This window comes from Hippoglossus stenolepis, chromosome 1, assembly GCF_022539355.2.
Source record: "Hippoglossus stenolepis isolate QCI-W04-F060 chromosome 1, HSTE1.2, whole genome shotgun sequence".
Lineage (NCBI taxonomy): Eukaryota > Metazoa > Chordata > Actinopteri > Pleuronectiformes > Pleuronectidae > Hippoglossus > Hippoglossus stenolepis.
The window spans coordinates 31,624,205-31,651,841 of NC_061483.1; the positions used below are offsets into that span (position 1 = coordinate 31,624,205).

General features: G+C 38.7%; 1 protein-coding gene across 3 annotated transcripts in view; it reads left to right on the forward strand.

The window, feature by feature from the left end:
* Positions 1-3,001: 3,001 nt before the first annotated feature.
* ano1a (anoctamin 1, calcium activated chloride channel a) overlaps positions 3,002-27,637 on the forward strand; it is a 55,315-nt gene continuing 30,679 nt past the window's right edge. For 2 of the 3 annotated variants that reach the window (XM_035153402.2, XM_047339347.1), the window contains exons 1-9: positions 4,693-5,098; positions 9,485-9,630; positions 14,967-15,314; positions 18,699-18,797; positions 19,471-19,622; positions 22,282-22,336; positions 23,242-23,293; positions 24,047-24,102; positions 24,776-24,817. In XM_035153402.2, coding sequence (XP_035009293.2) covers positions 5,029-5,098; positions 9,485-9,630; positions 14,967-15,314; positions 18,699-18,797; positions 19,471-19,622; positions 22,282-22,336; positions 23,242-23,293; positions 24,047-24,102; positions 24,776-24,817 — 1,020 coding nt within the window. In that variant the 5' untranslated portion in view covers positions 4,693-5,028. Of the gene's footprint in view, positions 3,114-4,692; positions 5,099-9,484; positions 9,631-14,966; positions 15,315-18,698; positions 18,798-19,470; positions 19,623-22,281; positions 22,337-23,241; positions 23,294-24,046; positions 24,103-24,775; positions 24,818-27,637 lie in introns of those variants that run through there. The other variant, XM_035153410.2, reaches the window with a different exon arrangement.

A 27,637-nucleotide genomic window follows, 5' to 3' on the forward strand; every position in this document is an offset into this window, starting at 1 on the left:
GCACAGCAGAGGCCGCTCTGGAATCAGGGTGTGGCCAATAAAACCCAGAGCAGAGCGCCAGCTGCCGTCAGTGGGCCAAGCAGCAGTTTGGAGAAGCTTCGTGGGGACGTACTGTGTGCGGTATTGGTGTTCCGGGGTGGAGTTGTTTGCAAAGTTCCCTTCGAAGTCGTGGATATTGTGCATAGTTAGGGGTTCTTCCGTGTTTCTTCTTCCCCTTCCATTTTGGGAAGGGCGCTTTGTGTTCACCCTATAGTTGATTAATAAAATACTTGTTTCATTTAAAAGCATCCTACTGGTTTCTTGTTTTTGGACCGGTTTATTTTCGAATTGTTTGTCCCTCATGCCCTAGACGCCTTAGGGACGTAACAGTAACCATGACAGGTTCGAGGGACAGTGTGTGGAAGAGATGAAGGAGAGTGTAGCAGAATTGTTAAGGAGTCGAGTATGGGACTTGCAAGGAGGGGGTAACTGCTATTGTATCTGCTATTTAACTTACTTGCATTTTAGTTTGTCACTTCCTATTTTTTTTTTTTCACTCACTCTGCTCATGAACTCCAGCTTCACTTCCTCCCACTGTTGTTGGTGTGTCTGTGTGTGTGTGTGTTTGTGTGTGTTTGTGTGTGTGTGTGTGTGTGTGTGTGTGTTTGTCTGTGTAGTTGAACTTGTACAGCTTGTTTCACATCTTTGTCAGGGAATTAATTGGCTGATAGAAAAAGTGCAAAGTTCTTATAATCTGTACACACAGCAAATGGCTACTCTGGTACCCTCCAACCAATGCCTCCACTCCTCTGAGGCCAGTACAGCCACTGGTGAGTCCTGGTATTTGTCCATACTGAGTATAAAGTAATTAAATAACCAGTGAATGCACTCAACAAAACTCATACAGTGTAATCTCTAAGCAGCTAACAACTCACCATACAAGTTTTGTCACTTGTCAAATGTCAAATGGAATTCATTAGAATACTAATATAATACAGCTAAATCCCATTTCTGGTACAGTATCTGGTTTTCTCTTAAGTATTTGTGTGAAAAATACTTAAAATAATCTATCTTTAAAAAGTTGGGCTATGTGGAAAAATGAATCCTGTGGAAATGTTGTTACCTCACATGGTCTCTCTCCTGATTTACTTCCGTCTACTGCAAGGTTTGGGTGTGGCATGTAAACCAACACCCAGGGCTATAGTCTTTGCATTATTGAGAAACACAATAGGAGGACAAAGCTCATGCAAATATATTGCATTCTCTGTGACATGCCCTGCTCTGGCCCACACCTGAAGCAGGAGTGCTTGCATTTTATTCAGCTGTCTCCCAATGTCCACACTGACACCTATTTGGGAATTGTTATTTTTATTTTAGCAAACAGCACTCCCAGTTTGATTTGCCACTGCGTGTGAAAAACCAAGGAGGAACAGGTTTCAAAAAGATGAACCTATTACCTGTCTATTTTAATCATGCTGAGAATGTCAATCGGGTTAAATAACTTTCATAATTTCTTCTTCTATAACTTGCACTGACGGACAGTGTTTGGGTGACTCTGCATGTCTGCACAGGTTTGCCCTGAATGCAGTATGACACATTCACGGCCCCACAGGTAAACCCTTGCAAACGTGAAATAATTAGACACTTTGGATACCTGCACCCAAGATCCAGATAAGAGCTTCTTGATATCTTTCACACAGGGCACTTCACTAGCTTTCCAACCACAGACTTTTCATCCTCGTTTCATAGGTCTGTTAAGTATATGCTGGCATTAATGGACTGTACTTGTACAGTGGGTTTCTGCTACTAACAGCAAGGGACAAAGAAGTTTAAAATGTGCCTGTTATTCACACACACACACCTTTGTAAGGGCACTCATTGTTGATGTGGTGAGGACCAATCACAATCGATCTCCAGCTTCTCCATTCCACATGTCAAACTTGGGCAAGACACTGAACCTTAAATTACTGTTGATGGTTGTTGCATTAGTGTGTGAATGGAGTATGATAGAAGAGGCTCGCTATTACATTAACACAGTGTAAAGCGGTTTGAGTGGCCCTTGACTAGAAAGACACAACAAAAATGCAGTTAATTTACTATTAGTACATCTACTGAACTGCTGGTGCTGTTAATTTGCCACTGATAAAAGCAATAATATGATCTATATAGCGACACTTCTGCTGCCACTATCGCTTGTTCTAAATGACAAAATAATAATCACCACTGTTGTAAATTTGTCCCAAATTCTCTAGTTTGAAACACGCATTCAATAGCACTGTAGTAATTCCTCTGGCAGATCACTGTTCCCAGACCAGCACGGCTCAGCATGTCTCACAAGGAGTTAATTTTTCATTGTGCAAACCACCTTAAGGAAAACACATGGGTACGATCAAATATCACCTCATTCTTTTCATCAGACCAATCAGTATCTGTTTCCTTAAAGTTAAAGAGAACAGGTAGATAGCACAAACATAGTTCTGAGATGAGAACAAGCAGACACAATTTTAATATGTAAACACACACGTTGATAAAACATTTGAATGGATCAGACAGACTCTACTCTGTCATGTGCTGTATGTGTGATAGAAACGAACATAAAATATAAATCTACACAAAAGTGGTATCTCACTCCTTTTCATTGAAATGTGTCACTCTGCAAGACCTCAGAGTAAGTTCAGGGGTGGGGTCTTGTTTCAGATCTTGAGAACCTACTGACAAGTCCACACATGCTGGTCTGGAAATGCCTGTCTCACCTGAGGAGACTCCCTTTCTACCAGACTGAAATCATTCACATTTAATAAAGGTAAGAAATAAATGTAGATCTCAGATCACCTTCCATAAATAAAAGGTTGGTTTACAGTTCTTAATCATGTATGCGCTTTAATTTAAACTGTGTTGTCTCTGAGCTCAATCCGCACAAGTCTTTATGGTCACGTTGCATAAACCCCCAATGACGACATGTAGTCCCAGAGCTGCTGTGTGAGTGGGAGGAGAGACTTTACCTGAGGAGGCCAGAAGCACTTCCTCCTCTGCTCCGTCTCACTCAGGTGAGTGGGAATGTTACCTTGCCAGTACCAGCAATTGTTTCTCTTTGCCTTCTACCCAAACGGCTTCTCTGTAATTCTGGAGGAAAGGTAAATATTCATTTCCTATTATATGGCTTTATATTAGTCAGAAACCTGCTCTCATTTATTCTCTTTTCATCCATTTAACCAACATTGGATAGCGGCTGTATCTGTAAAGTAATGTGATCTGTCACCTTCTAATTATTTGTGCTGCCCTTAAAAGAATTGCCACAGTGACGGGTGAGCAGGTTGGGCTAGAACATAGTTGCAGCCATCGGGCGCACCGGGACAAATAGTGGACCGCTGCTGGCCGCAGGCAGGCTGCCTAGAGATTGGTAGAGTAGGGAAAGGGACCCGTTCTCTCGTGTTGGTCATTGAGATCATGTGAAGGGTTAAGATGACCTTTTGTGTGCGCCCTTCTCTCTGCTGTTCGCTCAGAGGTGATCTCTCTATGCGCGACACTACACCACGTACTCGTGCGCACCGATCACCCCGCGCCTACTGGAAGACCCTGGCGCGAGTGGGCGGCACCAGCTGGCGCACTGATGCTGGAGCCAGAGAACAATGCTGCATTCATGTTTTATAGGAAATAACAGAACTATGTTATGTTCCCCTAATTCTTATTTCCCCCCGCTGCTTAATGGCGTTGTATGCATACATAATAAGGGATAGATGTATTGTGTGTAAAAAAATCTCTCTATAGCCGCAGTTAGTGCTTATGTGTCCCCATGCCATTCAAGACACAGAGCTGAGTAAATACCAGGTCATCTTTGAGAAACCTTGGGGAATGTTTCCCAATGTTTAACCAGCTTCTCCACAAACTCTTCTATCTTCCTGGATGAAAAATAATCCATCTATTGCACAGTGAAAACATTTTAAGAAATGTTCTAACAATTCATCCTGGTAGCCAGAAATGACATGCTTTTGAAACACAGGAAAAACATTTGGCTATTGATAACACATTTGTGTGAAAATATAAAATATGAATAGACAGTATATAGTAATATTACTGACGACTACACTTTAATGGTGGTTTACATTGGACAAATTAATAAGGAGATAGTCTGTGATATTTCGACTTTCGGACTTAAATATTTTATTGTTCAGTGGATGGATATTTTTCTCCACCAATATGGCTAGAACAGAAAAGATAACTTCAGAAAATGTTTCAAACCAGACTCATTGGGGTTTTTAAATACTGACAGATACTTACAATTTGGAAAATGCTTATCTATGTGACACCTATGTACAACCTTGGCAGACCATTAATCTACAGGTTACTTTATGATCAGCCAAAACCATTATTTTAACAGACAAATGTTAACATTTATAGGAGGGTACCAAACACAGCATTTTCCCTTTTTGTGTTGGGACAGTGTATATATGTTTTATATGATGTAATTTGCACTGCTGTAACATCTGAACAACAAGCTAAGATGAAGCAGGCCATGCACCCTATACATTGAATTGTGTAAGAACAAATAAGTTAACGTGACCATCTTGTTGGCATAATCAGCCCTCATTCACTCTTTTCCTGGGGCATTTGAATCCAACATCAGTCTAGAGCGTTTTCGCACAATTTCTGCGTCCCTGCACGTTATCTCTGCTCTCAGAGAGTGGATCATCTCATTCAAACAGACCACGTACCCACACAGATGTGTTTTAACATAGAAGAGTGTCACGCTGACACATAGTGTCACGGAGGCAGATTCATTCAGACCTGAAGTAGCTTGTGTATTCGTTTACATCAATTCTATGTGGAGGTCCATTCGCTTCATTTGGACACACTCGCCAGGACAGACTTTGTCAGTAGTCTATCAGGTCTCTGTAAGAATGAACAAGTGGTAGCTCTCTGTCCAGCGTTTCCACGCAACAGCGGCTGAGAAGTGACGAAGCTCACGGAGGGATACATGCTGTTACAGAGACCGACGCACAGTAGATGTGGTGTGGGTCTCAGTAGGACCCTGTGCGCCTTTTAAACCCAATGGAGCGACAGGATGATGGAGGTGAGGCGGTGGGGCGCTTAATCCACCACGACGGTGCAGAGGAGCCCGGTAAGAGTGCGTTATTCCGGCAGACATTTCTTTCTACATTTTGTCAGAAATGCAGGAATATGATGATGATGATGATGATGAGGATCTGTTTGCGCGCGCGCTGAGACGTAGCGTAGCAGGAGAAAAAAAGCCTCGCATGTGTTTACTTCAGTTTACATCTGTCACAGCTAACATTCCCTCTGGTTGATTTCGGTGAAGTGCAGTTGTTGATTTACGGCACATGGGCTCTGACACATATCTGGTGTTCAAGATGCCTGCTCTCACATCAGTGCTGCCTGGAGTTCATCAAATTATTTAACATTAGGATGCTGTTGAGTCGGACTATTTAAAAAATGATTTTAACGTGTCTGCACAGTATAGGCATTTTCCCATTTATTTTAGGCTTACTATTCCAAAAAAGATTGTTCAGATTTCAAGCCTATCATTGGCTGTTTCCAATCTGACCTCATGGGATATGTAAAGAATATAAGCACAATCCTCGACCAAAAAACTGACCTTAAGTAAGAGTTTCCCCTTAACCTTTTTTTTTAACTTAAAGTAGACTGTCTACCAAGAGTTAAATGATGAAATATCAGTCTGGCTCTCTGCAGTCAGTGGACAGATTGATCTGATTCTTGAGGGCCTGGAGATGAGAGGAGCTGCTTCCAAAGGAGAATGCAAATTTTTTATTTATATAGCCCATATCAACAAATCAAATTTAGGCTCATACAGGTTAACAAGGTGTCACATTCTCTGCCCTTAATCCTCAAAAAGAGTAAGGAAAAACTACAAAAACAAACCTGATTAACAGGGGGGAAAAGTAACAGAAATTTATGATACCAAAAACTACAAAAAGGGAGAAACCCCCATAGAAACCACAGAGAGAGTTACAAGCAAGGGATCCTTCACCCAGATGCTGCCTGTAGCAGAGCACATCAACAACATAACAATACTCAAGTTCTTAGTAAATAATGAGTGAACTTACGTTTTTGGGTGAACTATCCCTTTAATGCTTTGATAATAAATCCATTAGTTGTCCTTATTGGCTGTCTCTGTACTGTACTGTCCTGGCAGATCGCTAACATGTCTGACTTTTTTTGTAAACAAGGCAATACAGTATTTCCAGAAACTCTAGCTGAATTGATGGCTGTGTAAATACACTATCAGTTCACACCACTCTCAGAGTTAACACATTACACACTTTATTTCTCTTTGATCAATACTATGTGAACCAGTGCTCTGTAACAATGTGGCAGGTAAATTCAACTTGTCATCTGAATATTTTGCAGGCGTTATGATTTCTGGCTTTTTAAACATTATCGTGCCTACTAGTTCTCAAGGCAACAAGCTAATTATTATTCCAGTTTTTTACATGGGGGTGTTATCTTCACTGGCTGTCTGTTTAATCTGTGCTCTTATTATCTAGCTCATTAGAAACCAATGATTATTCCATGGTCTGTGGGGAAATTGTACATCTCCAAACCTGTTACCAAACTCATTTTGCATATTTAAGTTGGTATGAATAGTAAAATGTGTACATAGCGAGATTCAAATTTCAGACAGGTGAACTAACCTGTTGTTGATTTACACTGAAAACATCTCGTGTTGTGAAAGTAAACACAAGATACATGCTTGGTGCCGCCTGTCTATACTCTGTGCCAAGATATTTGGCAGATGATCTGACCCGGTCTTTGGCAGGGTGGTGTTATGGGATATCTCTGTAACTACATATAACAAAATGCCAACTATGACCATTTCAAATTATCATACATAATTTTTAAAAGCATGTATTTTAATTTAAATATTTCTGTGAAAAGCAAGAGGATTTCCTGTGGTAGTGCCAAATTGCCAATCCACTAATGTTATTGATATAGTTTCTCCAAATGCTCCAATGAAATAAACCGTTCATAAAATATACTAAAATATACGGAATACAACCAATATAACCAATATAACCAATATAGCCAAAAAAATCATACAAAAAGGTACACAGTACAGAAGAGGGCTGATGCACTGTACAAAGTCAAACTTGCTTTGCCATGCTAGACATGTTACATCAAGTTTGCTTCAGGTATTCTGACCTGCAGAATCAATAACAAACCCTACCTGTTCCCTCATGGTTCACTCCAGATCAGCAATGCAAAAACAGTACCCAAACTACAGCTCTGCCAAGGCTTAGGCCGTATCTCACAGCCAAACAAAAAGGCAGGCTGGCAGGCAGACAGGCAGGCAGATGGCAATTCAAATATAAGCGCATTGGTAAGGCAATAAGGTTCCAAACAAGAGAGCGACACAAAGGTTATAATACATTTAAGATTGTTAAAGTTTAGGGTTTTCACATGAACTAATTTCCTTCATTACTGTACCCAATACATTTACCAATCATTTCCACCAGGTCCTCATTGTTACGTCTGTTTATATGATTATGTTCTAGACTTTTTCCTCAGTGTTCCGGTCTGCCTCTACTTATTTATCTGTAAAAAATGTCACTGCATACACCTTGTGTATGTCATTGAGATGTAACTGTACAATCTAACAGATACTCATCATCTCTGTCAGATATTTATTTGGAGTTGAAAGCTTGCATGGACTTTTAACCTACCAGAGTAAGGTCACCACTCATGAACAATTAAGAGGTAATGAATCATTTTTTACTTCTGAAATCTGCTAGAAACTATAATAAAAGAGACTTTATTATGGATAATAGGAGTTGAAGTCCACAAGGCAGGTCCGTCGGCTTAACTTCAACATGCAACTCCTGTCCTATGGTCCTGTTTGTTTGGGTCATACATCTTTACTGAGATAATACCCAGGTAGCCTCCACTTATTTAGTGATGACACTGAACACATGGCAACTGCATCACTGCAAAAAACAGCACTCTTTTTTAGGACTTTTTGTATTGAATATCTTACAGTTTGGAGTCTGTTGATGTGCATCCAGGAGTTGAAATCTATCAATGGTAATTGCCAGATCCTTTTTCCAGCCTGAACAGATTGGGGGAGATAGATGTCTGTTTAATTAGAAGTGTATATTTTTTTGGACAATCTTTTTTTCTGAGTAGCTAAAAAGTAAAAATGTAGGAGTCAAGTCCAGGTGAAAAATGAAAATCTGTTTTATTCAAATGATGGCTCTTATAGACAAAGCTGGGTCCAAACATCCAAGTCCAAATAATTACTCAACAAGGAAACATGAGGAAAAAGAGCTGGCACAAACACAGCCGATACGGAAGACAGACAACCAGACGAACAAGACGAACTGACAAAGACAAAGGGAAGCACAGAGACGAGACTTACACACACAAGGGAGGCCGGGGAGATAGAACACACGTGAAACACATCAGGAAAAGGTGCAGACGATCAAACAAGCAGGAAATAGGACAAAAGCAGGAAACTCAAGATGCAAAATTTCAAAATAAAACAGGAAACAGAGAACTAAGAAGCTCAGCTCAGAGTCATGACGAGAATATTAGACATGGTGCTGTGATGTTGTTGCATTTTCACAGTCACATTCACTACTATGTATGTTTTTATTGAAACAGTTGAGTAAGGAATGTGAGTACTCATACTGATGGTCCTTTACAGTTATTGTTCTGTATCCAGCCAGGAGTGTTGCGATTGTTGTGTCTCATGGGAAAAAAATGTATATACTGAAGATGATTTTATAGTGTCTGAAGTTTGGGGCTGCTAGTCTCTGGGTTTCTGCAGTGTAGATAATTTTATTTCTTATATTTTCAGTAAAACAGTATAAATAGTAGTTATGAAAGAGTCAAAAGTGTGATGTAATGTTGGTTGGACCAGGCTCATAGAGACAAAGATACTTTCAATTGCAGCTTTTCTTCCAAATAGTGAGATGGGCAAGTTGTGAGATCTTCAATACTTTTTTGTAATATTTCAGATGGAATAGTGCTGAAATACCAATGTTTTTTATATTACCAGAATTTTTAAGATGCAGTATTCCAGACTTCCTCACAGAGTGAAAGAGTTTTAGATGTGGGCCAATTTATGGAATGATCTGAAATGTTTGAAAACATTGATACAAGATTGACAACTTCTGAAACGACTGTTGGTGATGAGTACATGCCTTATTAGGAATCCTGTTTGGTGGATTAATGTAAATATGTCTGTTTTTAGTCTGTTGCCTAATGCCTCAATTATTATTATGACACAGTATGATTATTAAGACACAGTTTGAGACAATAGCAGCTCCTGAAAGTTCTGCTTCACCTGCACAATAACACAAGACGATACAAGAAGTACTAGAATGGTGGAGGCTCAGGGGCCTATTTATCATAATGCATCCATGACCATACCTTTGACATATGAAGATTAGGAGAAATGTAATTTCCCATATACAACAACTTCAAAAATAACACACCCTAATGGCAGTTCTCTCCGTTCCTCTCCCAGGTTCTCCTCCCCTGGTTAGTAATCACTCAGGCAGCCCATCGCAGGAGGAGCCCACCATGATGAGGAGGAGCGACAAATACGTGCCGGTCCCTGGCGAGGAGAAGAACTCAGATATCAACATCAATCCCAGGAGCAGCGAGTCTATAGTAAGACACTACATCCATATTAATAACAATTTATTCTTCTTCCAAATTGTATTTTTGAGGTTGAGGTATTGGAAATCCCCATTTCTCCCTTTGTGCTACCAATACAGGGTATATGTACATCCAACCATTGATTTAGTGGTTGTGGGTATGGTGTGTGTTGTGGAGCGTAGGTTTGAAAACAGCATCTCCTTGAAATTGCTGTTTATTGAATTTGACTGCTTTGGTGTGTAATGAGAAGTAATATAAGGACAAGAGCACATACAGGTCAACATACAGCCTGATTTTGCGACATCTTATTGTGTTAAAGGTATTGATCTACTGTGCTCACTTCACATTCGCATGCAAGGTTGCTGGTTTATGAAAATGGACTGTGGCCACTGGGCATTATTCAAAGAAACTCACAGATCATTTCAAAGAGCACTACACATAGTTCAGTGTCAACAGCATTCTTCTGCTTTGTCAGTTGTTCAGCATTCATAAGGTGTACAATTATTTGTATTTAAAAAGTTGTGATCAGTACAGGTTTTGCATTTCTAGTCATAATCCCCCAGTGTCAGGGGAACAGGAAGTTATCTGTTACACATGTTAAGTGACAAAAATGCATCAGCCTGCTTCAAGTTGAGAAGTGGTCTTTTCCGGTTAATTAAGTTCTTTTACTTAGTTTTAGTCACAAGTTACTTTGTTTTACCGTTTGCTTTCAGAACCTTTACACTGGTATGGTGGTGATCACAAATGCTGGGTATGATGCCCCTCAGCAGGCTTCTGAATGTTTGGCCAGTCAGAAGAAAGTGGGCTTTTAAGGAGGTCTCTAAAGGAGGCCTGAGCTAATATCACCTGTTTCAGATGCTCAACTGAGAGGCTGCGAATCAGGCAGTCTGAGAGAATTAAGGACTTTTTGAACTCTGAATCATGCAGAGCTTCACTAGTGGAGTGTCTGAATATAAAGCTGGAAATGCGCATAACAGGGCCACTTTAAAGTACAACCTGAGCTGAAGGATATTCTCCAGTTCAGCAGGACTCAGATTAAACAGATTCCCCATGATCATGACAACCAACAACAGAAAAAAGCACTGAAGAGCAGTGAGCTAAATGAAAAAGGACTTTTTTAGTTGCAATGTTTATTACATCTCACAGTACAAAAGTGCTATGAGAGGTAATAAACCATACACTGGTAGATGATACATTTTTGCAGCATTTTCAACAGTCATTCCAAAAATGTAAGTTTATGAGGCACGTAATAGAGAAAAGTTAATTACACATCATTCAAATCAAAACTATTTGTCTCCATGGAAGAATAGATGTGCTCTTTTGTGGTGATGCCTGTTAAATTTGAGATATTTTAGCTGACATTATGTCCTGAGTGTGGTGCTAGAGGAGAGATAATGACATGATCAAAATGGGGAGAGCTCATGCTGCTGCACAGATTAATATGTTTCATAGAATCAATGGTTTATGTGACCACTTCTCATGTTAAAATGGGTTGCTCATAGTAACAAATACACAAAGAATTAGTGGATTTGGCAGTGCAGCTAAAAGATTGACTGTTGAACTTCATCATTAGGTGAACCCAGAATGTAGAATGCAGAATTTGAACTGTTTACAAATATGTTCGCCATATCATAAGCCTGGCATTGCTAGACCAGCTCACATTTGCTAATGTTTCTGGGAGTTTTTAGTTGATTTTGGATCTCCAGAGGGAGTTATCAACATACACAGAGCAGAACACTAATCAGGGCAAAGAAACATGTGACACATTAGTTACAGGAATAGTGAAAACAGCTTATATTGTGCAGTTATTCTTTTGTCTTAGAAAAACATATGTCCAGTTTGTTTAATACAGATTCGATAGAGGACTTAACCCACCTGTCCACATCAATCACAGCCATCTTGGTTTGAAAAAAGAATATTTCAGCAATGCTCCCATTGGGTGCTCTTATGTCAGTCATTGTGACATTTTAGTTAAGAGTGTTGTGATTGGCTGGCCAGTTTCAGGGCTGATGGGAATCTGTCTGAGTGGAAGAGGACCATACCTACCTGTGGTGAGAACAAATAAACATCAGCTGGTTTCCAGGCTACCATCTCATAAATTTATAAGCTGATAATATATGATTAGCGTATTTCTTTCAGTGAGTCGGGGTCGTTTGTTATATAGCTTGACATAATGAAGTGATGAACTCTATCACTGAATTTATTTTTAATATAAGGACAAAATGTTTAATATTCCTTGTACGTTTGAAGGTCTTCTGCACAATTGACGTTACCAACTGAACTTGAGTTTAGCTGAGGCTAAAGGTAACTCTGACTGGCTACTGGCTTGTACTGTATGGCAGTGCTATGAAACCATGTGGCCTGCTCAGTAGATCAGACATCATTACCACAGTATCAGGTCAGGACTTAGGGTGGTAGTGACAATATGTACATAAATGTATACTTACAGTAGGCTAATTTCAGTAGTTTTCAGAGTTTATTTGCATAGCTGAATATTATATTTGGTCAGTTGTGGGAGGTACTTACTAGGTTGGGAAATTAGGAACTGCTGATCCCTGTTGGATCAGAGTGATTTTTGGTCCCAATGTGCACTTCTGGTTTGGAGCAAAACGAAAGCTGCTGTCTTTTTTCTTTTGGTTTAAATTAATTAATTATCCAAAGTAACAAGGATATTTTGCTCTATATGTTGACCACCATAGATGTGTAAAAGCCGGACATGTAAAAGCTAAATTGTCTGCATGTGTAAAACCCACCAGAGGTACGGAAGAAGATCTGTTATTTTGAGTATTTTGTCTATTTGGACCAAAGTCAATATTGGCACAGCTTTTGCTGGTTACGGAAGTCAGATTTCTGCAGTAACTTGTGTTGTGAGTTAAACCGTCAGTATGCAAAAACTCACTGTTCCAGCTGTCACATGTAGCTCACTGCTGCTATGAAAAACATTATTGACTGAAAAACTGCAGGGTTGTCTCAGCCTAGTGCTTATTATGGCTCAGAAATGTGTTTGTCTGTGTGTGTGTGTATGTGTGTGTGTGGGGGTGGGTGGGTGGTTGTGTGTATGTGGAAGCCCAGAGGAGAGAACCTCCTTTCCCAGTAGCTTGGTGAGAAAAGAGTTCTTATTGGTGGATGATGCATACACCACCACATCCTCATGCGCCCTCCGAGAAGCAACCTCTGATCTTTCCAGCTATGACTACTTCCTGTTGAGAGAGGGCTAAATATCAAAGTCTGTGTGTGTGTGTGTGTGGTGGGGTTGAGACTGTGGGCCATATACTGTACACACACAGAAACACAAATTGCTGCAGTACAGTGTGTTGGTTGCTGTACTGAGGAAAAGCTTTTCATTTCAGGGCAGTGTTACTTTTTCAATAATAGTTGCTGATCTATGTCCCAGACAGCAATTCGCCTCCATTCTGCTGGAGTTTATGACGGCCATCTTCTCAACATGCATTTCCATGTGATTGTGCCTTCATCACCATGTAAACATCAGCCTTTGGATATCAGCTGTGTTTAAGGCTGTTTTGAACTCATGTACAGCATGTGCTTTCTTCAGTCTTTGGTCATTTTAGTAGGAACACCTTAGAGACTGTTTCTCACAGGGTCCTGAACTACGTCTCGAGAGCTCCCCTGTTCATATGTGGCCCTAAATCCAAAAGAAACTGACTTTCGCAGACATACAGCAACTCCTCTTCTGTTTCTATTGGTGCACATTTTCCTCAGCGGCATCACCAATTATCCTCAGTACGAGGCAGCTTTGCTATCCTCACGGCCTGGTGCCGTAGTTCCTCTGCAGTGTATTGGGGCTCAAATAAGTAGCACTGATAATTAAATTACCACAAAGTATCACTATCCAGCTGTGTCTTTTTAGTGTGATTGAATAATATAAACTTATGATAAGTTGGGAGCCTGTTAGATGAAGGATCCACCTCCTTTTCTACTTTGACAGCAAAGTGATCTAATGGTAAAATGCCGTGCTATGAGTTCTTAAATGTATAATGGGGGTTGATTATTAAATGCTCTGTATGTGAGGACCAGGATCTTGAATTCTATTCGGAATTTTAAAGGGAGCCAATGCAGAGAAGCTAAAACAGGAGTAATATGATCTCCTCTTCTAGTTCCTGTCAGCACTCGTGCTGCAGTATTTTGTACCAACTGGAGGCTTTTCACAGACTTACTGGGAGATCCGGATAATAAAGAATTACAGTAGTCCAGTCTAGAGGTAACAAATGCACGGACTCGTTTCTCAGCATCCTTTTGAGATAGGATGTTTCTTACCTCTAAAAGGTTTTATTGACCTCTCTTCCAATACCAAAGGAGGTGCTACAGATCTTCAACTGTGTCCTGAAAAGGGTGTTTATATACCACCAGAGGATTAACCTGGATGTTTTGGGAGAAACATAACTGAGTTTTCCAGTCCACAAAGGCCACTGTTGTTATATCCGAGAGGGTGGAGAATGTGGTGGGTGGTGTAATATAATGACATTGGAGAACGTTTGCATCCTTTATTCCACATGTGGTTTGATTAGAATTAATAGATTTCATAGTCAGCTTCCAACTGAGTGATTAGGCCTACTGTACATTAACTCAATATTTCCTGACAAAGTTTGAAAAGTTTTGACATTTACAAATTCTTTTTAACGTCACTGCATCTGAAGTGGTTGAGACGATTAAAATTTTAATCTTAATCTGGTGACAGATGTTGGCTTGTTTGGTCACTGTCAATCAAATCTAATTAAAGTCTTAATGAATAACACATAAATATATTTAGCCATGAATATATATTGTTATATATATACTTAAAATCTGAAGCCTAGTTTTCAGGACTTTTCAGGTAAGAGAAAAATTTTGTTGTAGTGAAATATTTGGAAAGTACTTTGCCTTTTTTGATATTTACAATGACGTCAAACTTTTCAGAAACTTCAGATTTGCCACAACATAATCATCATGTTTTAAGTTGTCATAAAAACTTTACTACAATCAGCAGGGAAAACTCATGAAATATATTAGGACATGTAGAAGGCCAGTGCTATTAAAAACAACAAACAATTTCTGAAAAAATGTATATAAGGTGTTTAGATGTTCCAAATAAATTTGGCATTTATAATAATAATAGTAATAAGAATAATAAGAATAAGAATAAGAATATTTGTAAGATTCCTCAGAAGGTGACTGCAAATTAAGCGATCACTCAAAATGAGTGAATAAAACTGACCCATCTCACCTCATACAAGAAACTCTACAGAGACTCTTGAACTTAGTAGTATTTTGTCAACCTATTCTTTATTGATAAGAAATAGGAAACGTTTATAAAGTAATCTATGATACTCTGTTTCTGTCTTGCTTTCTAGCCAATGAAAAATCTTCATGCGGATCACGTCTCCCCCCTATACCCTGGGCTAGGCCCATACTTTTCTGATGGGTGTCGCCGGGTGGACTATGTGTTGGCATACCACATCCAGAAGCCCAGCAGCGTCCGGCGCAGGTCATCCAAATTTGGCGAAAACAACTTCATCCGAAGACTTCGCCGCAGCCTGAGTATGAGAAGCAGCAGAGCCCCACTGCAGCCAAAGGAGGACCCGGAAATCGCTGCCCAGGAGCAAGGGACGGACTATCATGAGGATGACAAGCGCTTCAGGCGAGAGGAGTTTGAGGAGAACCTCTTGGAGACAGGACTGGAGTTAGAAAAGGATGAAGGGGTGAGAAAGGGGGGACAAGTTTACAGAGCTGAATGTGATTTGGTATGGTGAAAACACTGAGGAATTGGAAAGAGGTATAACATAAAGCAGGCCACAGGGCAGATTCAGCTCATATGACTGAATGTTGATGAACTGTTCTCTGAGGAATGCTTCAGGCACATGTAGGCATTTACCTCAAAAGTCTTTAGATTTTTAGTGAGACGTGTGGGGTCTGAATCAACATGTCCGTCCTCTTGACTTAAAGGAATAGTTCACCTAAAATGATAATTCACTCATTATTTACTCACCCCTATGCCGATGGAGGGGTGGGTGAAGTGTTGGAGTCCACAAAACACTGCTGGAGTTTCAGGTGTAAACACTGTAGCAGCCGAATCCAATACAACTGAAGATGTCAGGGGCTTATTTTCAGAGGTCAAAAAACAACAGAAAAAAACAACTTAACATGCCTCCATACTGCTCGTGTGGTGTCATCCAAGTCTCCACAAGCCCCGACATTCATATATTCAACTCAAAACGAGATCATTTCCACCGTGTTTTATGCCTAAATGTCCACCAGAAGTGGCTAAGCCAGTGGACGTTAGCATTTCTGACGGTCCCTAAATGCACCTCGTAGGAAGATATCAGCGTCATTTAGCCTTTAAAACACATTGTAAATGACCTTGTTTAGAGGCGAAAATTTATGTCGGGGCTTGTGGAGACTTAGATGACACCACAGGAGCAGTATGGAGGCATGTTATGTTTTTTATTGTTGTTTTTTTATGTCTGAAGATAAGTCCCTAATATCTTCAGTTGTATTGGATTTGGCTGCTACACTGTTTACCCCTGAAACTCCAAAAGTGTTTCGTGGACTCAAACACTTCACTCACCCCTCCATCGGCATAGTGGTGAGTAGATAATGAGTGAATTATCATTTTTGGGTGAACTATTCTTTTAATATATAGGGGTTACGTGGTATTAAAGGATGTGAGAATGATCCATTATGTTGAACATATGGGCATAGCTTGTATAAGGACACCTGATCCCAAAGGGACAAAAGGTACCTGAGGACATACTGGAATTACCATACTTAGATATACACTATGACACTCTCGATCAAGAGTCTGCTCGCATCTGTTTAGGTATCACGCGTTCTGACATGCTGACTGGAGAGCCTAGCATGAAAGGGACCCGACCTTAACTCAGGTCAGGTAACACTACTACCAGCAGAACAAAGTGTTCCAGTGAAGACCTCACGTGCTAAACATGCTCTCACTACCAGGTCAGAGTGATCAGCATGGACTCTACTCAATATTTGTCCTATAGTTGAACTAGATATGCTAAATTTGTCTCCTCACAGGTGAATGTTAGAAGTTCTACTTACTTTCAGAGTTATTAAAAAAAGAAAATAATACATTTTCAATTCAATTTTTATATAGCGCAAAAATCATAATATATATTATCTCCAGGCACTTTGCATAGACATTTACATTGTGAGTATGATTCAAGTGCACAGTGAATGTGTCTATTTTGGCATTTTTGGAGTTTAATTAAACAAATGATGCAAAATATTATTGCCTAAAGAGCTGAAGAAATGCACAATTTAGACAAATAAGTTTGCTCAGCAACTTCCTGGATAGATGTTATGTTTATATTATCATAATATAATAAAATATGTTTGTGGTTTGTTAACACAAGCTATCTGACTGAGCTAAGTTGGTCTGTTGCCTAACAGCCATTAAATTGATTTTTAATCCATGTCTTTGAACAGATTCCGGAGAGTTACTTTACATTATTAGGTTTATTTTTCTGTCTTATCTCATCAGTGAGTGGATGTTTGTTAGATCATATTCCTGGCAGCTTCTGTTTCACTACTGTGTACTTGCACTGTGAGTGAACCCATGGATACATTTGTTTTCTTTAATGGAGAACCAACGATTTTGGTCATTTCTTTGCCACTTTCCAGTGGAAAAGACAAATGGAGATTTCATTGACTTCTCACACACTGCATCATCCATTAAGAGCTGTATGAGCAAACCTATATACTGAAAAAGGTTCTTAGAAACTTAAAGACTAATAGGCTTGACAATGAGTGGGCAAACTTTTGAGAAAGGGTCCTACAGATAGCCAGTGTGTAATAATAATAGGCTTTTTCAGTGGGTAATTATGTATGGATTAAATGGGATTTAATAGCTTGATATACAGAAGAAATGGCTATAATTACATTTCCAGTCTATTATTTTCTTTTTCAATGCAGCCTGGTGTATTTTATCATAAATACCATGACTGCAGGAACCTGTAACATTCTACATTTTACTGTAATGGCTGCAAACATTATTTATATAAACCATTGCTGTTTGTCGGTTTTATTTGTGTAGACTGCATATAGGCTACTAACAGGACATGCAGCTGTGGACTTGCAAGCTGACCACAGATGCACACACACTTCTATGCATACTACGATCGGGAGTACCCAGACACATTCCTCACATGCACTCTAGAACTAGCACGATGGTGACCTCCATCCAAGAAGAACTTCTGTGTTTGTTAGGTCTAGCTGAACAACATTAACAAGTAGGAAAAAGAAAAGAGTGTGTGTGATTGCCTAACATCAATCGGATCTATGTTGAGGAATACATATAGTGCATGAGTTAAATAATAATTCTGTACATTTTCATTAAATACAAAAGAAATATGTAAAATGCACAGTTAAAATGCATTTTATGAATCAGTCCCTAAATACTTTTTGTGTGTATTAAATAACTAATCAATTAGAATTGCCCTTAGTAAATCCTGGGACACACCATCCTCAAATGAAACTACGTAACTGTGTTTCATCCCCCCCCTCCCCCTTTACAGTATATGTAATTTGTAATTTTATATAAACCCTAATTTGCCAAAATCCTTTTAACAGTATTGTATTTTAGCTGTATCAAGTAATTGTTGCAGAAACTGCATTTTACATTTTATGGGCCTTTGCTTATAATCAGCAGGCGAAAACAAACCATTTGAGCATTTTACATTGAAATCCATGGTATATATATATATATCTGTATGATATATTCAGTACTCTCATTTAGCTACTTTGAATTGGATATATTTCTGCATCAAGATGTGTCAGTGTGCTGACCTGAAGGGTGTGAAGTGAGTCTGGCAGTGTAGGAGTGATTTATGTAAGTGTAGAGGCTGCAGACATAATCTCATATGCAGCAGTAAAGACATCAGTTTGTGCTGAAGTGACTCTACCAGCTTAGCTTTAAATCTAACAGAAATGCAACATCTACCTGTTTCCAAATATGTACTATTCATAGTAGTGGTTCATATACAGTATTTTGGCAAATCATGATCTGTATTTCTGCTGCATGTTAATAGATAATAGTTTCTGACTAGTCAATCCTATTATTTCAGTGTAAGATACCTGGAATTGGGTTCTTGAAGATCCATGCTCCTTGGAATGTTCTGTGTCGAGAAGCTGAGTTCATGAAGCTCAAGATGCCAACAAAGAAGGTACTCTGCCCATCAGTATGTTGTCCATTTGTCAATGTTAATTCTCTGTAACTGAGGCCGAGGGGCCTGGCTCTCAGAGCTGCAGAGCTACATGGGGAAAAATGTGACGATGAATGTTTTCTGTTGCTCCCTCCTTTCCATTCATGTAGTGTTATAACACCCTTATGGGGTCATTTTGTGCTGACAGCTTTTACAAGCCAGATAATGAGAATTTGATAGAAATCCAATGCAAATGCAGAATGCAGAATGCCTGATTAACAATCAAACACGTGTGCCGTAATTCACAGTCCATTGTTTATTTACAAGGAAAGAGTGCAATACAAAGCTCACTAGAATCTACTTCGCACTAATTGTCAAAGTCAGAAATATTGGATATTAATTCAAAACACTAAAACATCAGCAGGCTCAGTCCCAAACTACCAACTACATTGTTTAAAGCCTACACTTAAGTCCCAAGTAAGCTGTTTGCATTTCTGGAAGCAATTATTTATTACAACCTCAGCATCAACCTCAGGATTTAGATCATACTATATCACACACTTCGTTTATGACCAGATGACCAATACATTAAATAGTTTGAAGACTTTTTGGTAGAAATTAACCAGTTTACAGTGATTTCATGTGAAATGCATTTCTCATTTCCAGGTAAACAATTATTTTGCCTAATCTGCAGGTGTACGATGTGAAACAAGGAAGTAATCTGGTGGAGAAGGTCAGACTCTTCATTCACAAAGTCACAGCTCCACTGCATCCAAAAGTAGATGCCAACAGACCACAAACACTCAAATCCCTCTCTCATCCTTTCTCAAGGGAGAAGCAGCATCTGTGAGTAAAACCTCTGCTGACTGTTTGCTTTTACTTTTTTACTTTACTTTTTTTTGTAAAAAAAAGATTGTGTGTCTTTTAGCAACTGTGTTCAGCCATGTACAGAGCAGACAGTAGCATTGGCATGAAAATGATCAGCCAACCCTGCAGCTCCCCTTAACTTTCTAGGGCTTTTAATCTCTTTTAACTCGCTCTTTTGCTCTATGGGGCCATACCTTTCTGGTAAACTACTGCCTAGGCACTAAACACCCAAAGTTAGAAAGTTGCTGGTGAATATGATGGAGTATTTATCAGCCAAAGAGCAAGACATTTCCCTATCCCCTATAAGTTAAAGCATGTCATTCTCCTGCTGCACTCTGTATCCCACAGCTTTCTCACATCCTACGGGAACAAATGTAGCTACTGGATTTAGAAAATAAATTAAAAAAAATATTTTGAAAGGAGTTAAAATATCTAAATAAAGCATTTACACTGACTAATTGGATTAACTACATACAGAAGTCACAACTTCAGTGATGCTTCCTGTCCTATCAAGTAAAATCACTTTCAAAGGCAGTGATTAAAGAAGAAAAATATCTTGGTATAAAAGTCAGCCTCCCGGGATGTGTAGAGGAGAGAGTGGGCAGTGGGCAGCTATATTTACAGCTCTGACTAACAGCCAGCTGGAAATCTCCCTCCACATATTTTCCATCACTTAATATTCATCTTTTTCGAGAACACTCGAAGTCAGCTCTGAGATTAAAGTTGGTATAAGGGATTATAATCCAACACAAATTTTGTCCAATTCAGCAAATATATCAAGAAATAAATGGGGAGAAAAGTAGCTTGGCCAGACCCACAAAGCACTATTCATGACAGTCTGCAAAAGGTGTCATTTGTTCTTAAGCACGGGGAAAAGGAAGGGGGCAGTAGGAGTAAGAGATGATAAATCTAGCAAATGCTAACAGAAAATGCCAATTGAAGTATTACTAGAGGAAGGAAAAGGAGCAGCCGATGCTTCAGTCTCAACCAGATCGTGTGGTGTTATGACTGGGATTCATTAGGTCTGCAGATGACAGCAACAACAGTAAAGTGAGTGCATGGAAGGAACACTGACTGACATTGGCCTGAGAGTGGTGTGTCCAACAAATTCACATTGTGGAAAACCTTTTAAAAGTGCTATGAACAGACAAGGTTTATGAGGTGTGTCAACAGTGGTTAGGCTTTCAAGTGGTGAAGAATGCACACTCAGACTGGGACAGAAAATTCAACCTTGGACGTTTACCACATATGACAGGCAAACAGAAAGCAGTAAAGAGACTGGTCAACACTTTATGGATTTGTTAGCAATCACTAAACAGCTCCTGGCTTCAGTCTGAATCGAGTCTACGGGTGTAACATTGTCAGTTTATTTAATATGAAGCCTAATATATTCTAATGATAATTTAACTCTTGTTTTTGCATACCACACATTGCATGTTGACTATCTTAGCAATACATTCGAAAGTTAAGGTTTTGCTACCCCAGTTTGTGTCCTAAAAAATTAAACTATCATCATACAGTCCCCACAATCGGATGATTGATGATCGAAGCAGCCTATCTATATCAATGGTCATTTTGATATTTTCAGGAACTGACAAAAGAAGTAATGATAAAGTCACTAATTTTGGACCACCTTGTGGTTGTGTCAGAACGACCCACCACTGATCTATCACAGCAAACTGACTGACGGAGCAAAGTTTTTAGTCACAGTTTAAAAGTGTTTGAATCAACAGTAATATGTCAAGTTTTCAGTGGCACAAAGTGACACATTTAAGCCTACAGATAACTTTGTTTTATTTTGAGTTTTAGTCAGACAAGCGATGGAATAATTTTTTTATTTGAGGATGCATCACTTGGTGTAATGATCTTTCCTTTTATCCAGTTGCTCTGCACTGAGCTGCCTTTCTATTGATTATTCTCTCATGATCTCATACATGGTAAATGTCATGTTTAATTTTACTATAATCGCTGGTTGGGCTCTGAGGTTTATAAGCAGAGAGACATAGGTCTGTTTCTACTTATATCCACTTCTAAGACCTCCACAGCCTTGGGTGTCCCTACATACAGTACCTGCTGAATGTCAGTGAATGTTGCCACTGATGTAAATTGCCAATGCAGATGAAGTAATTATGAGAATAATTAGCAGGGTTGAGTGATTGAGCCAACAAGGATTTATAGAGGTTTCTTTCTTGCAGCCACTCCTCGCATCATCAGTTGGTTGTGAAATTGCAGCCTGCTCTTACTGTAGACTAACTTAACGCCTTAGACTCCATTCTGTTGTACTTGTTAGCATACATTGTGTAACTTATTTGTTTTACTTTTGGTCTTACTTGTGCATGTCATTTTGGGAACCTAAAACAGATTTGGGCTTTAAGTCAGTGTAAGCATGATTTAAGCCGATAAGTGTATTTTACATCCAATCTTGTCTGATATTTCTTTAATCTTGATTTGTTGTGTACATGGACAGCAAAAGCCATGTTAGATCTATATAGACCTAAACTCAGTAGCAGTTGAATTTCATTCATCTTTCTCACCTTTTTTCTCTCCTAAATGGTCTGCAGGACAATGCTGCTATCAGCCTGCACTCTTTCTCTACATTTACCATTAAAACTAGACTCTGTTTGCTTTTTCTTGCCAGATTCGATCTGTCTGACAGGGACAAGTTCTTCGACAGCAAGACCAGGAGCTCAATTGTAAGTACTGGTTTGAGTAGTTACGGGACTGGAAGGTGTCTTCTTCACGAATCATGCTTTCACAAGTGTCATCTAACAACAAAGACTTTTAATCCTGGGCTACCGGCGGGCACTCTTGGGGCTTCTATGTGACTATTTAATGGAAGGGCTGCCATGAAAACCGAATAGATTTTGCATATTTGTGTCATACATATGCTGCTACATTGACATACACACAAGCACATTGTAGCCATTTTTATAAATGAACTTTTGGTCCTATTACACACGTAGCACAAAACTGGTGACTGTCTTGTCTGAGATATGTTTTCACCTACTGGATATACTGTGCTTGGTTTGGGCGAGGGGTGGCACCCAGGAGAAATAATAGAAACACAATTAACACACCCACTCACTCCCTGTGAATGTCTGAACAATGAGCGTCTCTATTCACACATGGGCTCAATATTACACACTTTATTCTAGGGAGCTGGCAGGGAACAGTGCGTTTAATTTCCGGTTTCACCGATTTGGACATTTGCGTTTACACATACAGCTCCTTTGGGTAAAGGGTAGAAAAGTTCTGCGTGAAAACAGCTACACACACACTCAGCACGAGACTAATGATTGGGTTATGTGATTGACTTCTCATTATTGGATGGAGCTCCTCATCACAGCAGTTATTGGCTCCCAGGCTCATCTCTTAACTCTCTCTGTATAGTACATATGTTTTACACTGAGCTGATCAGCAGCCTCTCTGAGGACAGACATACGAATGTTTTACCTGCTTAATATTCCTTTTAATAATCTCACCTGGGCTATTATATAAGTATATAAATACAACTCATCCTCCTCTGTATATCTAAATCCACATATTTTTAGGGTTGAAGCTTCTCAGTGAAACATGAGATTTTTTTTTGTAACATTAGGTCTATGAGGTACTGAAGAGGACAAGATGCACCAGAGCCAAATACTCCATGGGTAAGTCCTCTGCATATATCTCTAACACACAGCATAAATCTATATGCAGTTAATCTGGTCCCCCTTTTTCATTGGCGTAAAGTGTAATTACTACCACAGAGTAGAGGAGGGGGCGGAATACTCTCTGCCTGTGTATTTGATATCAAGTCTCATCTCTTTTGTGATCTTTTATTTATTTATTAGATAAATAGTATAACACTAATGAAAAAAACAACAACAAAAAAACAAACAGTTTGCATATTCACATTCAGAATCTATTTGTAGAGATTGCACATGAACAAACCAACATGATGGACTGTTACCTTCTACTGTAGCTCGGTAAAATTCACTGGTAAATGTCGTAGTCCGCACTGAAGTGAGTTAAAAAGACGATTAAATTCTGCTCTCTATTTTTTCTGCCTTTGGAAAGACATCCAACATCCAATGATTGTGCAGCATTTTCTGTCTTGTAGCTGCTAGCTCAGCAAAGGAATGACTGCTTCGTGTTGTGTTGTAAATAACAGTAAAGCAACAAAGATTGGATTGTGGGTTTAAGTAGGCATGCTGAGGACTGTGCCTGTGTAGCTGTGACATCCCAAAATGAAGGAAGTGTCCTTGTGGCTCTTTTTAAGATGCTGTTTCTGAATAGAGGCAGTGTGCATTTTTCTGTGAATAGATACACGTTCACAGTATGTATAAAGAACATATACCTGCTTCATAATCATGTGTGTGTGTGCCTGTATTGTAATACACACTGAATATATCGTCCTACAGGGATCACCAGTCTGCTAGCCAATGGTGTCTACACGTCAGGTTATCCTCTGCATGATGTGAGTATGTCATTATCACACGTCCACAGGCCTGAGATTAGTTGATAATCTGCACTTCATTTCCAGAGAGAAATATTCCTCAAACTCAGAGATTTCTAAAATAAAAATCAACAAAGCATGTGCGAATACATAAAATTATAAGTCTTTACTTATAATCTATATAATATTTGTAGAATGTTATATATATATATAATATGTAATTTATATACGTATACATTATGAATAAAGATTACAAATATTGTAATGAAAAATAAAAACAGACATATGTAGAGTTTTTAAATTTAAATTACAGGTTAAATTTGGTGCAGATCCGGATAATGATCCAGATTTTGTCAATGAAAATATACAGTTTCTGGGGCGTTATCTTTTTACAGTTATTGTGGGATAACAAATATTCATTCCCTATATCAGAAAATGGATAGTTTGCCTGCGTTTAAGGTAAGCAGTTGGCAAAAAAGGTCTGTGTACATGGTAAATGTATCTGATGTCAATACATGCATATGCAATATGAGGATATTGGTGAAGGTATTTTATACTTTATGGAGAATAATTCTATTTGCGGTTGACGTTTAGGTTTCTAAATTAAATTCATGATTCATGCTTGTTGACCAAAGTATATCTATTGAAAATGAAACTGGGTGGGGGGTTGTGCTTGTACATGTATGTGTTATAGGGAGACATCGAGGAGGTGAATGCGGAACCTAATGACAGAAAGGTAAGTAGAGGCGATAAATTGAATCTGATGTTACCACACCGACACTGTCAGCCCATTTAACAATACTGAATTATCAATCAGCCCAAAGAAAGTACATGATGAAACTGGAGTGCTCTATTTTTATTTTCAATTAACAGTCCACATTCACGGACATTATTCAGATGTGGCTCGAAAGCAGAGCAATGGTGTCACTTGACTGGTGCATTTTAACAACCAGGTGATATATATATAGAGAGATGCCCAACGATTCTGATCTTTGTCTGATTTCTGAAAAGAGACATGGGGCAGAATATGGAAAAGACAATAAAAATACTTTTTATTCAGAAACCTTTTATCTTTAACTTGTAGATTCATTAATACTGGCAGCCTTGGACTATTTTACAACAATACCTCATCCCCAACAAAGTCAAATGACTAAATGTACATTGTTTTGTTTTGACACTGTTGTCATTAGGGTAAATTAAGTAATCAAAGTCACCCCAAACAAACTCTGTCCAGTTAGTTGAGTTAATTTTAAGAAGTTCTGCAATGGAGTTGCAAATTTAGAATGATCTCAGATCAGAGCTGTGACAATAAGACTCACATTAAGAAGTAGACATTTCCATTGAAGGGAGGGCTTTATATAAAAACCAAGACAGAGTATCATGGTAACTGTCGAGGTACAGGTCTATCAATATTAAAAGGAAAAGCATAGGCATTTTCTTTTTCTAAACTTTAATTTGTGTAAATGCCGGGAGATAAAAAAAAAAAATGATCACAAGTAACAAATTCATAATTACAAATCACAAATACATCCTTCCTGTCGCAGGAAATTGACTACATGCTTTATTGACATGTGATATGTCATAGACAAAAGTAAAATATTCTTGAATTGTATTAACACAAATGTATCTCATTAAATATTCATTTCTGAGTAGGATTTATTTGAGTAACAGATGTGTCAGTTTCAGTGTGTTTGGAAGGGCATATCCTCTTTTTAATGCAAAGCACTAATACATTATCTTTAAGTGACTAATACAGGCTACTCAACATGTAGCCAAGATTGGTTACATGATCAAGCCTATGTCTGCCACTATAGAAGAATAAAAGTAAGTCAGCAATATGATGAGCTGAGTGTCCTCTCTCCTCCATAATTATACTTTAGGCTGTGTGTGTCACTAAGGCAACAGGCTTTGAAAACCTTCATATAAGTGTGTGTGTGTGTGCGTGCGTGCGTGCGTGCGTGCGTGCGTGCGTGCGTGCGTGCGTGCGTGCGTGCGTGCGTGCGTGAAGGGAAGGGAAGGAATAAGCATTGAGAGGCTAAGTATAAAATGGTTTCTTTCACAAGCTCAGTGTTCTGTGAAGCTGCCTGAATAATCCTCTGGACCTGCCTCTTGTGTTTAAAAGCCTTCATTTGACGCCTTGCAGTGTGCTGCTCTGCCTGTGGATGGAGTGTGGATTGCATTTGAAAATGTTCCACCATTTCACAGTGATGTATATTTCATCAGCAGTAGTTGGATCAGAGCATGTTTGCAGTCAACAGTTTGGCGATAACTGTATCACATAGCACTGACTATGAATAAGTTTGACCCCACCCCTATTAACCTAAACATTCTTGCAGTATGAATTATAGTACATTAAAAACTATGTGTCTAGAATTAATACCAAAGTAAATCTAAATTCCATCTACATTCCCCCTACTTTAAAATGCAGCTTAAAATTCATCATTCACTAAAGAATGGTAACAGCAAGATGTACACCAGTGATACATAATAATAATGATGATATATGATGATATAAGTCATAGTTTTTATTCTCCTTTAAAATATGCTAGAGATGAATTTCAGTCTTAACTAAAGGTGCAAATAAAATATATACATTATATACAGTAACGAACAGTAATGAAGCAGTGATTCAAAAATCTAATATTATAAATATAAAATATGAACATAAATGCAGTGTATTATAACCTTTATTAAAAAAATATGACCACCACTGTTAGAACAAATGCAACTTTGTAACACATGACTCAAATACAAAATGTTTTGCAAGATCCAGCTATTTCTACTGATCATTAAAATAATAACGTTTTAAATTGTATAAAAGGACTGAATATAATTTCTGGTCATGTAATAGCTGAGTGCTGCTAAATGACCAAAACTCTGTGCAATTATAGAACATTTTATCTCCAAAGGAACTGATCTGCCCACACAAATGAATGTGACTGCAACACTGGTTCATTTAAATGTTGCCTACAGTGAATTGATCCACTGCAATCTCAATCTGAATTACCTGCTTGCAATATGGACAATGCTTATATTCTTAAATTTGTATCATTATTGTAAGTGTAGTGATTGTAGTAGCATCATTGTAGTAAGATGATCCTCTATATACTCAAGATGATATTTATTATTCAGACTCAGGGTCCAGATAAAATACAACACAACATAGATTAAGATGTATACTCACATTGCTTTCATTGCCACCATTGGTCAATCTGTTGCTCAGTCAATCTTGTGTGACCTGTGAAACACTTTAATGTCTCCTGCAGCACAGACACAGGGACAAATTACGCAATGTCCCAAGTAAATGCTGAATACTTACCTAATAATACATTCCATTTGCTTTACCCTGGTGTTTCCATACTGGTTGACCTACTTTAAATGATTTAATGAAATGCTTCAGGGAAGCAGTCATTACTTTAAACTTCAATTGGCTATTGTCAAAAAGGCTTATACTGGACCAGTGGGAATATGGCAGCATATATTTAATGCCTTGTATATTATGATTGTTTTCCTACAACAATGGGTTCTCAGTGATGACCTGACAGAAATCCCTGCT